Source organism: Narcine bancroftii, chromosome 3 (assembly GCF_036971445.1).
Source record: "Narcine bancroftii isolate sNarBan1 chromosome 3, sNarBan1.hap1, whole genome shotgun sequence".
In the NCBI taxonomy this organism is placed as follows: domain Eukaryota; kingdom Metazoa; phylum Chordata; class Chondrichthyes; order Torpediniformes; family Narcinidae; genus Narcine; species Narcine bancroftii.
Window position 1 is genome coordinate 28,974,845 of NC_091471.1, and position 16,670 is coordinate 28,991,514.

A 16,670-nucleotide genomic window follows, 5' to 3' on the forward strand; every position below is an offset into this window, starting at 1 on the left:
GAAAAGCAGAAAATTCAATAGGCTCAATGGTCAGTTTTTAAAATTTAATTTTAATTTAGAGACTCAGTACGGCAACAGGCTCTTCTGGCCCACAGCTCTGTGCCTTCCAAATACACCCATGCAATCAATTAACCTTCTAGCTCAGTGCGACTTTGGAATGTGGGAGGAAAGGAGACAACTGCAGGAAGCCCACGCGGACATGGGGAGAAGTATGAAGTCTTTTTACACAGTGCCAGAATCGAACCCGGTTGACTGGCACTGCAATAGCGTTGCGGTAAATGCTACACCAATCTTATAACATTTTGTCATTTCTTTGAAAGTGTATCCTTAATAGGCCTCTTTGACTTTCATATTTTTAACTATAGCAATAAGCTAATCAAATAAATGTACTTTTAGGCAAAGTTTATTTGTAGAAATAGGTCTTCAACGATTGTTGGAAATAAGCAAGTTTTAAGGTGGTAATAAGAAAAAAATAGTATTATTTGGTATATTATTCTTATCTTTCAATTGGTCAAAAGTAAAAAAACAACAAAAAACAATCCTTTATCCTTTTTATTCTGCAATTATACCAAATGTTAAAATAAACATTATTAACCATAAAGGGAATCAAAGGATTTTGCTTTAGTAACATTCTAGCCAACTGATAATTCTTCATTCCTCTTTCTTATGAATTCCATTCCATATTTTAAGTATATGTTTCAAAATTGGTGTATCAATTTGCCCTCTCAACAGTCTTTCATGCCATTTATACAAAATATACTCATTTCAATTTGTACCCATGCTATCTTTTCACCAGTCTGATAACAAGAGGACATAAATCTAAGTTGACCTGCTTTATAATAATTTTTAAAATTAGGCAGTCATAGTCCCCCCCGATCATATTAGTTTTTCCAATGCCATCCTAGGCATTTTGTCTCACCTAGATACTTGACCGTCTCCTTCTACCATTTACATTTTGTCATTTTCTTAACTTGAGAGTAATCTGTCTCAGTCATTGGCATTACTTCACTTTTATCAATATTCACCTTATAATCTTTTTTTTTGAAACTTTATTTAAAGATTTTATTACATGAATAAAACAAAGAAATTACATTTAAAGAAAAAATAAAAATGAAGTAATTATTGCAACACAGCATTAATGACCTAACTTAAATCAATCTAACCCCCCCCATTTATACGACCACTAAAAAAAACTATATATAAAAAACCCCACCCTTTCCCCCAAAATAAAGAGTGAAGAATTAATAAAGTTAGTAATATTATATATGTAAAAAAAACACTCACAAACAAAAGAAAATAACAAGTAAAAATATTAATAAAAAAGTTATCAAATCTAAAATATCACACATAAAACATATTTAAATCAGACTTAATTGAAAGTACTTAACAAATGGAGTCCACTTCAACTTATAAAAAGACATCTTATCTTGAATTGAAAAAGATATTTTTTCCATAATTAAACAAGACTTCATCTCTAAATACCACCTATCTAAGGTTAGTATATTTCTATCTTTCCAAGTAGATGCTATACATTTCTTAGCCACTGCTAAGGCTAAATAGATAAAAGAAATCTGATAATCATTTAAGCCTAAATCGATTAATGATTGCATATTCCCTAATAAAAATATATCAGGATCTAATACAACATAGATATTATATAAACTATTAAATATAGATTGAATACCATTCACCTTATAATCTGATATCAACCCATACTTCACCAATCAAACATATACTTTTTTAATGAACTTTGTAAGATATAATATTACATCATCTGCAAAAAGGCTAATTTTATGTCCTTTATCGTTTATCTTAAAACCCTCAATCTCATTATCTCTTCTAATAACCTCTGTTAAAGGATCTATGGCCAACACAAATAAAAAAAGGAGATAGTGGACAACCTTGTCTAGATAATCTTTCCAATAAAAAAAGATTTTGATATTTGTCTATTTGTAATTACTCTAGCCTTTGGGCAATAATATAATGTTCTTATCTAATTTATAAAATTTATTGGAATTACAAAAACTTTCAATACTTTGCACGAAATTTAGACTAACGAATCAAAGTCCATTTGAATATTTAATAATAATATGTTTATTGGACACCACCACCTTCCACTGCAGCGATGTGGAGCAACTCCATCACCCTCAACCAGGACAGTCCGCACCAACTCGCTAGGTTGATGAAGAACATCAAGGTAAATGGCCATGTGATGAGCTGCTTGTGCGATTATGAGAGCAAGGAGAGTTTTATACATCCGGACATGGTGCGGAGCCTCTCCCTCACTGCCGATGAACCAGAAGGTCTCCCTGGCATCCTAGTCATTTACAGCGCATGTTCGGGGTTTCTGTACTGTGACTTTAACAGTGCAGGATTCCGTATACGACACTTTAGACTGATGGTAATGTTGCAGCTCTGCGGTGCTGTACTGTTGGGGCTTGATTTTCACTATTACCTTAAAAGTGTGACAATGGCGTTTGATGGGGCTCATTCACCCCTCATCATTTGTAATCAGCAGTTTGATAGTCAACCCCCCACCATACACATCCACCAACCTAACCACTCACCATGCACGACTTGCAAGCTCTCCACATTTAAAGTCCGCTTCCACCGCTATTTGCCAACTTCACCCCTGACTGAAAACCCATTGCCACTAAAGGCAGATAGTACAGCACCAGGGATAGGGCCTTCATCCGGGCGGAGGTACAGTACTTACTTAAGGAAGGGGTTATTGAAGCCAGCAATAGCCCTTGAAGAGCTCAGGTAGTGGTAGTATGGAACAGGGAAAATAATAAAATGGTCATCGACTAGTCAGACCATCAACACATTCAATTGGATGCATACCCCCTTCATGGTCAACCAAACTGCCCAGTATTGGGTCTTCTCGGCAATCAACCTAATGTTAGCATATAACCAGCTACCTATCCGTCCACAGGACCGCCGGTATATGGTGTTCGAGGCGGATAGCCACCTCTACCAGTTCCTATGGGTTCCCTTTGGCATAATAAACAATATCTCGGTCTTCCAGCAGGAGATGGACCAGTGGATCAGTATGAGTTGTGGCCCACTTTCCCGTATCTCGATAATGTCACCATCTGCAGCCATGATCTGCAGGACCATAATGCCAATCTCTAGAGATTTCTCCAGATAGACAAGATCCTTAATCTGATGTTCATCAAGGCCAAGTATGTGTTCCGCACAACTCGCCTTGCTGTGTTATGGAGATTGGAGTCATTGGCCCGGACCCAAATCGCATGAGACGACTCCTGGAGCTTCCCATCCCACACAGCCTCGAGGCCCAGAACAGGTGCCTTGGATTTTTCTCCTATTATGCTCAGTGGGTCCCCAATTATACAGACAAGGCCTGCCCTCTTATCAAAGCTACATCCTTCCCCCTAGTGGAGAAGGCTCTTGCAGCCTTCGACTGCATCAAGTCCAACAACGCTAAGGCCACGATGCATGCTGTGAATGAACCCACCCCTTTTTAGGTGGAAAGCAACACGTCAGACTTTGCCCTGACAGCCACCCTTTATCAGACTGGCAGGTCCATCACATTTTTCTCAAGCCCTGTGCAGGGCCCAGAGATTGGACACTCCTCAGTTGAAAAAAGAGGCCTAAGCCGTTGTAGAGGCAATGCAGCACTGGTACCATTACATGGCCGGTAAGAGATTCACTTTGCTGACTGATGAATGATTTTTTAAAATTATTTTCAACAATCAACATTGGGGCAAAATTTTAAAAAACAATAAAATACTGCGGCGGAGAATAGAATTATCCACCTATAACTATTACATCCTGTACCGGGGAAACTTAACAAGCAACCTGATGCCCTGTCCTGTGTGGGACTTGTGCCAACACCCAGATCAACCAACTGCAAAACCTCCATGATGATCTCTGTCACCCCAGAGTCATTAGGTTCTTTCACTTTGTCAAAGCACACAACCTGCCGTCCTCCATTGATGAAATCAGGACCATGACATAGAACTGCCAGGTCTGTGCTGAGTGCAGTTGCATTTCTACTGACCAGACAGGGCACAACTTATTAAAGCCACTTGCCCCTTTGAGTGACTCAGTGACAACTTTAAAGGACCCCTTTAAAGTGTATGTTACTGACTGTAACATACACTTCCTTAACATCATCGACAAATACTCCCACTTTCCATTTGCCATCCCCTGCTCAGACATGACCGCTGCTATAGTCATCAAGGCCCTGCACTCTATTTGGCTTCCCCAGTTATATCCACAGCGACCAGGGCCTTCCTTTATGAGTGATGAGACAACCTGTTGGCTAGAGGCATTGCCACGAGCAGGACCACCAGTTACAACCCCTGGTGTAATGGGCAAGTGGAGAGGGAGAATACTGCAGTCTGGAAGACAGTCCTCCTGGCCTTGCAGTCAAAGGGCCTCTCAGTCTCCTGCTGGCAGGAGATTCTCCCGGAGGCCCTTCCAGTATATCAGGTCGCTGTTGTGCACCGCCACTAACACTATACCGCACAAACATATGTTTTTTCTTCCCAAGGAAATCTGTAACCGGATCTACACTACTGGTTTGAGGAATCATATGTTTGACCCATTGGTTGAAAGGGTTCACCTCTTCCATCCCAAGCCCCAATATGCCTATGTGGTATATCCAGATGGACACGACGACAACGTTTCGATCAGGGAATTGGCTCCCTCAGAGGCCCTGGAGACCGCAGCTAATCACCCCACACCCTCTTCACCATTGAGCACACATGATGCACCTGACCTCTGGTATCTTGCCTCCACCCCAAGGGAGGGTACACCAGGCACAGTGCCTACCCATCAGACAATACTGAGGGATACAAACAGGCACCTGATACTGTCCAGGACTCCACTGCTGCACCACAACTGCTACCGGTTCTACAATGGTGTCAGTGAATGACCAGACCACCTGATAGGCTCAATTTATGACTTTTAAATTGTAAATGTATAACTTTGTAAGTTCCACTTCACCATGCAGGACTCTTTTTAAAAACAAGAGGTGAATGTGGTAAACCACTGTAATGTATAATTATCTGGTCAAGCATGCCTATTGGCCCCTCCCTACATGCTCCTGTATAAAGGTGACTGTTCTACAGCTCCCTGCAACTCAGTGCAGGACAGCCGAACAGTAAGGATATGCTACGTTCTCAAGTGAATTAAACCCTACTGGTTTCTCCATAATAGTCTCCTGAATGATTCATGGTGCATCATAGGGGCTCATTTAAAGACATAATTTTGGATTTTATTGTTTTTTTCCCTCCTCTCTGCATTGTACAGTCAGTTGTTTACATGTGTACACTGTGTACAGTTTCTTTTTTGTACTACTAATAAGTGGTAATTCTGCCTGGTTCACAGTAAAATGAATCTCAGGGTTGTATTTGGTGTCATGTAGGTACTGTGACAATAAATTTGAAATAAGAATTTGGGGGAAGCTCATGGAAAGGTGGGAGAATAAAATGTGATTAGGATTTGTGTAAATGGGTTAGAGATGGTTGGATGAACTCAGGAGACAGAATGTCTTCTTTTTGTGCTGTGTGATTCTATTTCTCAATGACATCAGCCCAGGGGTGATGCACTGACAACACAATAGAGCAGGAGTAGGTCCTTGACCACTTTAAATCACATAGGTGAAACAATAACAGCTCCCCAAGTTCTAAGTAAAAAGAAAATCAAAATTATAAAATAGTAAGAAACCAGAAGAACATAAGAATCCCAAATTATCATTTATAATTTAGACATACAGTAAGGTAACAGGCCCTTATGGTTCACGTGCTTGTGCCACCTCATTACAACCAATTGACCTACAACTCCAGTTCATTTTGAGGAAACAAGACTACCCAGAGGAAACCAATGTAGATACAGGGAGAACATACAAACTCCTTACAAACAGCACCAGATTCGAACCCCAGTCACTGGCACGGTAACAGCCTTGTGCTAATCGCTATGCTAAACGTGCCGATATTGGAGAAGTACTGAGATATTTTCCAATAGCTCACATTCAAGTTGTGTTGCGAATTTCAAAGCATCTCATCACTTTTACACAAATTTTGTAACATATATGTTTTTTGCCTAACTGAATTTAAACTTGGCAATATTTGTACTGTAAATGCTGTTTTAGTTACCATATATTTTGGTGTACAAGTCAAGTTGTGAAACCCAAAAAATCCAAAAAATGGGGGTTGACTTTTACGCTGGATATAGTTTTGAGACCTTAAGTTCAGCTCAAAATCCAATCCACACCGATTCAGCGTATAAGTCAACTTATACACCAGTCAACGGGCCAACTCAGGCATCCAGAAAATTGGTGTTGAATTATACAATCCATAAAGTCCTTAAAATGAGGCTAAAAAATGGGGGTGTCTTATATGCTGGTTGACATATGCCAAAATATACAGTAACTTTTAAAATTAAACCCCTAAGCAAGACATCACAGTTTTAAAATAAATAATGACTAACACATACTACTTCAAGGTGAGATAACCTCTCATGTATCCTTACAAAAGAAAATAATAGCTATTGGATTAACGATTCATTCTATGGTTTCATTTTAAAAATTCATCACCTGCAATTTTAACGTGCATATCAGTCCATTGCTAAATATGGGAAAGATTCTTCAAAACGTACCTAGCGAATCCGAGTTTGCCAGCTCCTCTATAAGGCACAGTACCTAAAATAATGAAATGTCATTCCTATGAATATTCGATTTATACTTTGAAAATATACAGACAGTATCTTTTCTGATAGCCAGATATAATGAAATGTTCAGATTCATAACTAAAAAATGCATTAATACTTTTATTCCTGTGAAGGGAGAATGACAGCTGTTAGAAATTATATCATTGAGCAGCTGGTTGCAGATATATATTTTTATTAAAGGTTGCAAGCATGAGAAAGGATCACCTCATTTCTTTTTCTTCTACCCTCCCACCTATATCCACCTATGACCACTTACCTGTTTGCCTGTGCTCCTCCCCATTCCTTCTTCCTTCTTGTCCTCTCTCTCCCCACCCCTACATTTTTATTCAGGTGCCTGTCTGTGTTTTGCTCATACCTTGATGAAGGGTTCAGGCCTAAACATTGGTTACCCTTTACCCTATATGGATGCTGCATGTCCTGAATTTTCCCACAATTTTTGTGGAATAGTTTCTCTTGAATGGCAGCATTCCATGTTTTATAGGACAATTTGCTATTAAGAAAAAGATTGGGAATTCAGAGAAATATTTTTTTTTGATCTTCATATGAGAAATTGCTTCATTGACAAGCCCTTTCTTAATGAACATCCCTCTCTCCATTTGATAAGGCAGTAATGAACAATGTTCTTGATAGTGTTACAAGGCCAGAGGACTTCAAAACCCAGAAAAAATAGAAATTCACCAAGACAATGGCTATTTAAATGAAAGTTGACCATCGTCAACCTTCCTGGTAACCTCTTCGAAAAAATCTAAGATTGGTTAAACATGACACACCGCACACAAAGCCAGTTTCTGGATATACAAATACTTTTATAACTGATCTCTTAGAACACCTTCCAATAATTTACCTACTACTGACGTCAGGCTCACTGGCCTATAATTTCCAGGTTTACTTTTGGAACCATTTTTAAACAGCAGAACAACGTGAGGTACCCTCCAATCCTCCAGCACCTCTGTGGCTAAGGACATTTTAAATATTTCTGCAAGAGCCCCTGCAATTTCTACACTAGCCTCCCTCAAGGTTCGAGGGAATATCTTGTCAGGCCCCGGGGATTTATCCACCCTTATTTGCTTTAGGACTGCAAGAATTTCCTCCTCTTTAATCTGTATGGGTTCCATTATCCCACTGTTTTCTTTCCTTACTTCCCACGACTCTATATCCATTTCCTGAGTGAATACTGATGAAATAAATTAAGATCTCTTTGATCTTTTGTGGCTCCTTTACTATCCCTTTGCTCTGAATATACCTGTCACCTTGTTGGCCACAGCAATCTCGTGTCTTCTTTCAGCCTCCCTGGTTTCTTTCTTGATGATTTTCTTGCATTTTTTAGACTCATCAAAAACCCCATTTGCTCCAAGTTGCCTATTCCAATATCCTTAAAAAACCAAGGTTCCCTATGCCTGCAAACCTTACCTTTAATCCTGACAGGAACATGCAAACTTTGTACTCTCAAAGGTTCACCTTTGAAGTTTCTCCACTTACCTCACACATCCTTACCCAAACACAAATTATCCCAATCCAGGCACTGTAGATCCGTTCTCATTTTGTCAAAATTGGCCTTTCTTCAATTTGGAATCTCAACCTGAGGCCCAGATCTATCCTTCTCCAAAATTAACTTGAAACTAATGGAAATTATGATCACTCGACCCAAAATGTTCCTCTAGACATACTTCTATCACCTGTCCTTTCCCATTCCCTAATAGGAGATGCAGTATTGCACTCTCTCCAGTTTGCACCTCTATATATTGATTTAGAAAACTTTCATGAACACATTTGCCAAACTCCAAGACATCCAGCCCTTTTACAGTATGGATTCCTAGTCAATATGTGGAAAATAAAATCCCCTACTATCACAACCTTATGTTTCCTGCTATCTCTCTTCAGATTTGTTCCTCCAATTCTAGCTGACTATTGGGGAGTGTTTCATACAACCCATGAGTGTGGTCACACATTTTCTGTACCTATTTAGCTTCAGTAGACGAGCCCTCTGGTCTGTCCTACCTGAGCACAGCTGAGAAATTTTCCTTGAAAAGCAATGCCACTCCCCTCCTTTTCATCGCTCCCCCTTCTATTGCATCTAAAACAATGGAGGCTCCAAACATTGAGCTGCCAGTCCTGTTCTTCCTGCAACAAGTTTCACTAATGGCCACAATGCCATAATTCCACGTGCCAGTTCATGCTCTAAGCTTGTCTTCCTTTCGTACAATACTCCTTGCATTGAAATAGATGCACCTGAGAACATTTCCACCACATACAACGTGCTGACTTCTTATGGTGCACGCATCCTGATATTTTCATATCACCTTATCACTCCTCCATTCCTCTAACTGCTCTGGCACTCTGGTTGGGATCCCCATGCAAAGATAGTTTAAACCGACCAGAGCCGCACTAGCAAACTTTTCCATAAGGATATTAGTCCCCTTCCAGATCAGATGCAAACTGTCCTGTTGGAACAGGTCCCACCTTCTCTGGAAGAGAGTCCAATGATCCAGAAACCTGAAGGCTTCCCTGCAGCACCATGTCTTTAGCCGCATGTTAAGCTGCATCATCATCCTATTTCTAACCTCACTAGCATGTGGCATGAGTAGCAATCCTGAGATCACAACCACGAAGGTCCTAGTGCCTAACTCTCCTTGAAGGACCTGCTCACCCTTCCTACCCATGTCATTGGTCCCAATATGGACTATGACATCTGGCTACTCACCCTCCCTCTAGAGAATGCTGTAAACTTTATATGAGATATCTCTGACCCTGGCATCAGGGTGGCAACATAGCATCTGGGATACTTGATTGCTTCCATAGAACCTCTTATCTGTTCCCCCTAACTAAAGTATCCCTATCACTACAGCTTGCCCCTTCTTCTCCCTTCCCTTGTTAGCCACAGGACCCGACTCCATGCCAGAGACTTGATCACTGTGGCTTGTCCCTGGTAGGTCATCTGCCCCAACAGTATACCAAATAATATACTTGTTATTGAGAGGAAGAAGCTGTTCCTCAGCCTGGTGGTTATGGCTCTGATACTCCCCGAGAGGAACAGCTGAAAGATGCTATGTGCAGAGTGGAAGGGGTCCTCAATGATTTTGTATGCTCTCTTAAGACAATGATCCTGGTAGATCACGTTGATGGGGGTGCGGGGTGGGTGGCAGGGTGGAGAGAGACACCAGTGATCCTCTCTGCCACTCTTATGGACCTGTCAATACATCTCCGATCTATTTCTCTCCAGCAACTGTACCACGGGTTGACATAATGGTGCCCGGTAGCCGCCTTCTCAGAAAGTGCAGTTGCTATTATGCCTTCTTGACAAGTGAGACACTAGTTAAGTGAACTCCGAGGAACTTTGTGCTCTCCACTCTCTCTCAAGTAACGTGGGGTGCATCAATGACTACCACACAGTAGCACTAACTTCTACTGTGATGAAATGCTTCAAGACGCTGGTCATGGCCAGAATAACACATACCTTGGTAAAGCTCTGGAGCCACTGCAATTTGTCTAGTGTCACAATCACTCCTCAGCAGATGCAATATCGGTGGCTCTCCACTTAGCTCTGGATCATCTCAAAAACAACAACTTATGCACACAGCTGCTCTTCATAGACTACAGCCTGGGCTTCAATACCATTATTCCCTCAGTGCTGGTCAAGAAGTTGCAAACTCTAGGTTTCTGTACTGCACTCTGCAACTGGATCCTTGACTTTCTCATTGGAAGTCCACAGTTAGTATGAATTGGAAACTCACTGATCATCAACACAGGTGCACCCCAAGGATGCGTGCTTAGCCCACTGCTCTATTCATTATACACCCATGACTGAGTGGCCAGGAACAATTCCAACACTATCTATAGGTTTGTCGAGGACACTACAGTTCTCGACAGAATCACAAGCAGCAATGAGGAAGCGTCCAGGAGGGAGAGAGATCAGCTCGTTGAATGGTGTAACAACAACAACCTTGCGCTCAACGTCAGCAAAACCAAGGAGATGATTGTGAACTTTAGGAGGAAGTCAGGGGAAAATGACCCAGTCCTCATCAAGGGCTCAGTAGTGGAGAGGGTCAAGAACTTCAAATTCCTGGGTGTCAACATCTCCTAGGATGTGTCCTGAAGCCTCCATGTTGATGCAATTACAAAGAAGGTGTGCCAGCTGCCATACTTTGTGAGGTGTCTGAGGAGGTTCGGTATGTTACCGAAGACTCTCATAAACATCTACAGGTGTACCGTGGAGAGCATTCTGGTTGGTTGCATCACTGTCTGGTATAGAGACGCCAACTCTTAGGACAAGAATAAAATCCAGAGGGTTGTTAACTCAGCCAGTGACATCCAAGGCACCAGACTTCACTCCATCGAGGACATCTACATGAGGCAATGTCTTCAAAAAGCAGCCTCTATCCTCAAAGACCCCCACCACCCAGGCCATGCCCTCTTCACTCTGCTACTATTGGACAAGGACAGCTTCTTCCCCGCTGCTATCAGATTCCTGAATAATCAATGAACCAAAGACACTGTCTTACTTTTTGAGCAATAATATTGTTATTAATATTTTATTTTTCATAGTAATGTTGTAAGATGGTTACAGTATGTATGTTTGCACTATAATGCTACCGCAAAACACCAAATTTCATGACTGGTTCATGACAATAAATCCTGATTCTCTACTGCAGAGTTGTTGATGTGTAGTGGAGGGTGGTCATTCTTGAAGTCCACGATCATTTTAAAGAAAATTAAGTAATTTTTAATTTTTTTAAAATACATTTAAAAACATTTAGGTATAGAGTACACCGTTACAGGCCATTTTGCCCCACGAGTCCATTCCAAATGTGAATATTCATGATTATTAGTTATTTAACTTCTCTTTCGTGTTGTGTGTTTAATGTATCTGGGATGCTGCATCTCTACAGAATAATTATGTGGAGCCATAGGACTATGGAACCATAGAACACTGGAGCATAGAAACAGGCCCTTAAGGGTCTTCTAGTCTGTGCCAAACTGTTTTTTATTAAATGTCAAATTTGAGCCTGCATTTACCAATTCAGCTGGCAGCTTGTTCCACATTTCTACCACTTTCTGCATGAAGAAGCTCTCCCCATTGTTCTCTTTAAACTTTGCCCCTTTCAACCTTAACCCATGTCTTCCAGTTTTTATCTCACCTAAACTCACTGGAAAAAAAGCCTGCCTGAATTTACTCTATCTATATCCATCCTAATTTTATATACCTCTATTAAATCTACCCTCATTTTCCTGTACTCCAAGGAATAAAGTCCTAACCTATTTAACCTGTAACTCAGTTCAAGTCATGGCAACATCCAAGTAAATCTTCTCTGCATCTTTTGTCTTGTTTATATCCTTCCTGTAGTTAGGTGACCAAAACTACACATATCACTCCAAATATGGCCTCACTAATGTCTCATGCAATGTCACCATAACATCCCAAATCTTATACTCAAATACTTTGATTTATGAAGGCCAATGTGCCAAAAGTTCCCTTTACTTCCCTACCTACTTGTGAAGCCACTTTCAGGGAATTATGCAGGTTTACTCCCAGAGCCCTCTGTTCTACCGCACTCCTCAGTGACCTACCATTTAGTTTATGTCCCTCCTTAGTTTATCCTTCCGAAATGCAACATGTGTCTACATTAAATTCCATCTGCTATTTTGCAGCCCAAAGTTCCAGCTGGTCCAGATCCATCTGCAAGCTTTGAAAGCCTTTCTTACTGACCATGACACCTCAATCTTTGTGTCATCTGCAAAGTTGTTGATTCAATTTGCCACATTATTATCCAGATCATTGATATAGGTGATAAACAACAGTGGATCCAGCACCTATCTCTGAGGCACACCACCAGTCACAAGACTCCAGTCAGAGAAACAATTATCCACTGTCACTCTCTGGCTCTCCCATTAAGCAAATGTCAAATCCAGTTTACTACTTCACCTTAAATAGTGAGTGACTGAACCTTCCTGACTCACATCCCTTGTGGGATCTTGACACAGGCCTTACTAAAGTCCATGTAGACAACATCCACAGCCTTTCCTTCATTAACTTTCCTGGTAACCTACTCAAAATTCTCTATAAGATTGGTTAAACATAACCTAAGATACACAAAGTCATTCTGACTACCCCAAATCAGTCTATGATCAACACTTTCTAAATCCTTTCATATTTCCTCAAAATTGGCCTTTCTACTTTTGAGGATCACAACCCAAGGACAAGACCTAACCTCATTCATAATTATCTTGTAACTAATGGTATCATGATATTGGACCGAAAATGTTCCACGGCACACACTTCCTCCACCTGCCCTGTCTAATTCCCTAATGGGAGATTTAGTATTGCACTGTCTCTTGTTGATACCTTGATATATTAATTGAGAAAAGTTTCCTGGCCACATCCAAGCCTTTTACGGTATAGGAGTCCTAGTCAATATGTGGGAAGTTAAAATCTCCTACTATCACTGCTTTATGTTTCTTACAACTGTCTGCGACCTCTCTGAAGATTTGCTCCTCCAATTTTTCCATTAATGTGGTCATACCTTTCCCATTCCTCAGTTCTACCTATATAACCTCATTTGATGAGACCTCATGTTTGTCCTGTCTGAGTACAACTGTGATATTTTCCTTGATGAGCAATGCAACTCCTCCCCCTTTCATCTCTCCCCGTCTATCACATCTGAAAAACTGGAACACCAGACCATTAAGCTGCCAGTCCTGCCCCTCCTGCAGCCAAGTTTCACTAATAGCCACAATGTCAGAATTCCACATTCCAATCCATGCTCTAAGCTCATCTGACTATCCTACAGAAATAGAAACACCTCAGAATATTATTTCCATCATGCAACATGCATACACCGTGCACAACCTTTTGATGTCTGTTTTTGTATGAAGCCTTAACAATCTTTTTCCAGCCATATTCCACTTTCTGTTCTTGCACTCTGGTTCCCATCCCCATGCAAAGCTAGTTTAAAACTTATGGAACAGCAATAGCAAACCTTCCCACAAGGATATTAGTCACCCTCTAGTTCAATTGCAAACTGTTCCATTAAAACAGGTCCCTCCTTCCCCAGAAGAGAGCCCAATGATCCAGAAACCTGAAGCCCTCCCTCCTGCACCATGTGTTTAGCCATGTGTTAAACTGCATTATCCTATTTCTAACCTCGCTAGCACGCGACATAGGTAGCAATCCTGAGATCACAACCCTGGAGGACCTGGCACCCAACTCTCTGAACTCTCCTTGCAAGATCTCTTCACCTTTTCTTACCCATGTTCCTACATGAACCATGACAGCTGGCTGCTCATCCTCTCTCTTGAGAATACCATGAACTCATTCTGAGACTTCCCATATCCTGGCACCAGGGAGGCAACATACCATCTGGGATTCTCAATCTCTTCCACAGAACATCTTACCTGTTTCCCTCACAAACAAATTCTCACATCACCACAGCTCACCTCTTCTCCTCCCTTCTCTTCTTAGCCACAAGACCAGTCTCCGTGCCATATATTTGATTGCTGTGGTTTGTTCCTGATAAGACATCCCTCAACCGTATCCAAAATAGTATACATATTATTGAGGGGAATGGCCACAAGAGTACCCTGCACTGACTGCCTGTTCCCCTTCTCCTGTCAACCAGCTAACTTCCTCCTTGGTGTGATTGCTTCCCTGTAACTCTTGGCTATCATCCCCTTGCCTCCCAAATGATCTGGAGTTCATCCAGCTCCAGCCTCAGATCCCTAACATGGCTTGTAAGGAGCTGCAGTTGGATTCATTTCTCACAGATGAAGTCGCCAGTGACATTGTTGGCTTCCCTGACTATCTGCGTACAGCAACAGGAGCAGTTCCCTGCCCTTGCTGCCATTTCAAGAAAAATAAAAACCTTCTTTTACCTGTGCCTTCTTACCAAATCCTTTATTTTTTATAGGACTATATTACCTACCTTAGCTCCTGAACCTCCACCTCAGCCTCTTCTTTTTTTTAAATTTCTTTTATTTCTCACACTATGAACATTATCAACCAAAATATGTACAAACATTTGTCATTAAATATACATAGTGACATTTTCCCCATTTCTTCCCCCCTTCCCTTCCCCCTCCAAAACCAATAAATATTAAACATATATACAATAAAACCATAAAACTATGTCTTCACACAAGAAAAATGATCATCTACTTTTACACACTAAATCTAATAGTTTTTGTCTTCTTAACATTTTAAGGGGTGGAGGTCCGAGGCAAGCCCTCGCTGTTAAGTTCCGTGTATGGTTCCCAAATTTGTTCAAACAATGTAACTTTATTTTTTAAATTATATGTTATTTTTTCCAATGGAACACATTTATTCATTTCCATGTACCATTGCTGTATTCTCAGGTTCTCTTCCATTTTCCAAATTGACATTATACATTTTTTTGCTATCGCTAAGGCTATCATAATGAATTTTTTTGCGCTTTATCCAATTTGAGGCCTAATTCTTTACTTCTTATGTTATTTAAAAGAAAGATTTCTGGATTTTTTGGTATGTTGCTTTTTGTGATTTTATTTAATATCTGATTTAGTTCTTCCCAAAACATATTCACTTCTGTACATGCCCAAATTGCATGTATTGTTCCCATTTCATTTTTACAATGAAAACACCTATCCAATATTGTTGGATCCCATTCTTTTCATTTTTGAGGAGTGATATATAACCTGTGTAAACAATTATACTGTATCATGGGTAACCTTGTGTTTATTGTATTCTTCGTAGTTCTAGAACATAACTTTTCCCATGTTTCATTCTTTATCTTTATATTTAAGTCCTTTTCCCACTTTTGTTTGGGTTTATAGCTTATTTCATCATTTTCCTTACCTTGAAGCTTAATGTACATATTTGTTATAAATCTTTTAATTATCATTGTGTCTGTAATCGCATATTCAAAGCTGCTTCTGTCTGGTAATCTCAATCTGTTTCCCAATTTATCCTTTAAATAAGCTTTTAGTTGATGGTATGCAAACATTGTACCGTGAGTTATTCCATATTTGTCCTTCAACAGTTCAAATGTTAATAAATTATTTCCCAAAAAACAATTTTCTATTCTCTTGATTCATTTTCTCTCCCATTCTCAAAGGGAAAGGTTATCTATTAGAAAAGGATTTTGCATCAGTAACATTTTTGGTATTTGGTAATTCATTTTTTTGCGTCAATAACATTTTTGGTATTTGGTAATTCATTTTTTTCCTTTCTACGTGCATCTTCTTCCATGCATTAAGTAAATGATGCAGTACTGGTGAATTTTATATTGCACCAGCTTTTCATCCCATTTATAAAATATATGTTCTGGTATCTTCTCTCCTATTTTAACTAGTTCTATCTTAGTCCAGTCTAGTTTTTCTCCCGTCTGGTAAAAATCTGATAAATACCTTAATTGTGTGGCTCTGTAATAATTTCTGAAATTTGGTATCTGCAAACCACCTTGGTTATACCTCTCTGTTAATTAAGTCTTCCTGTAATTTCTTTATTAATGGCTAATAATTTAGTTTGTACAAGTGGCTTAAGTTATTGCCTAACCTGATACCTAGGTATCGGATTGCTTGTGTTTGCCATTTAAATGGTGATTCTTATTTAAATTCTGTATAATCTGCATTACTCATTGGCATCACTTCACTTTTATTTACGTTGACCTTATACCCTGATATTTCTCCATATTCCTTCAATTTCTTATGTAGTTCTTTTATTGATATCTCTGGTTCTGTTACTATGATGTCATCTGCAAATAAACTGATTTTATACTCCTTCTCCTTTATTTTTATCCCGTTTCTTTTCTTATCAGCTCTGCTAATGGTTCTATTGCTAAGATGAACAATGAGGGGGATAATGGACATCCCTGCCTAGTTGATCTACTTAATTTGAATTGGTTTGATACATATCCATTTACTACTACCTTTGCCAACGGACCATTATATAATGCTTCAATCTAGTTAATATATTTTTCTGGCAGATTGAATTTCTGTAACAC

General features: G+C 39.9%; 1 protein-coding gene across 4 annotated transcripts in view; it reads right to left on the reverse strand.

Moving 5' to 3' along the window:
* rnf212 (ring finger protein 212) overlaps positions 1-16,670 on the reverse strand; it is a 166,484-nt gene that overhangs the window by 39,563 nt on the left and 110,251 nt on the right. For all 4 annotated transcript variants that reach the window (XM_069923680.1, XM_069923678.1, XM_069923681.1 and 1 more), the window contains one exon: positions 6,628-6,670. In XM_069923680.1, coding sequence (XP_069779781.1) covers positions 6,628-6,670 — 43 coding nt within the window. The remainder of the gene's footprint in view (positions 1-6,627; positions 6,671-16,670) is intronic.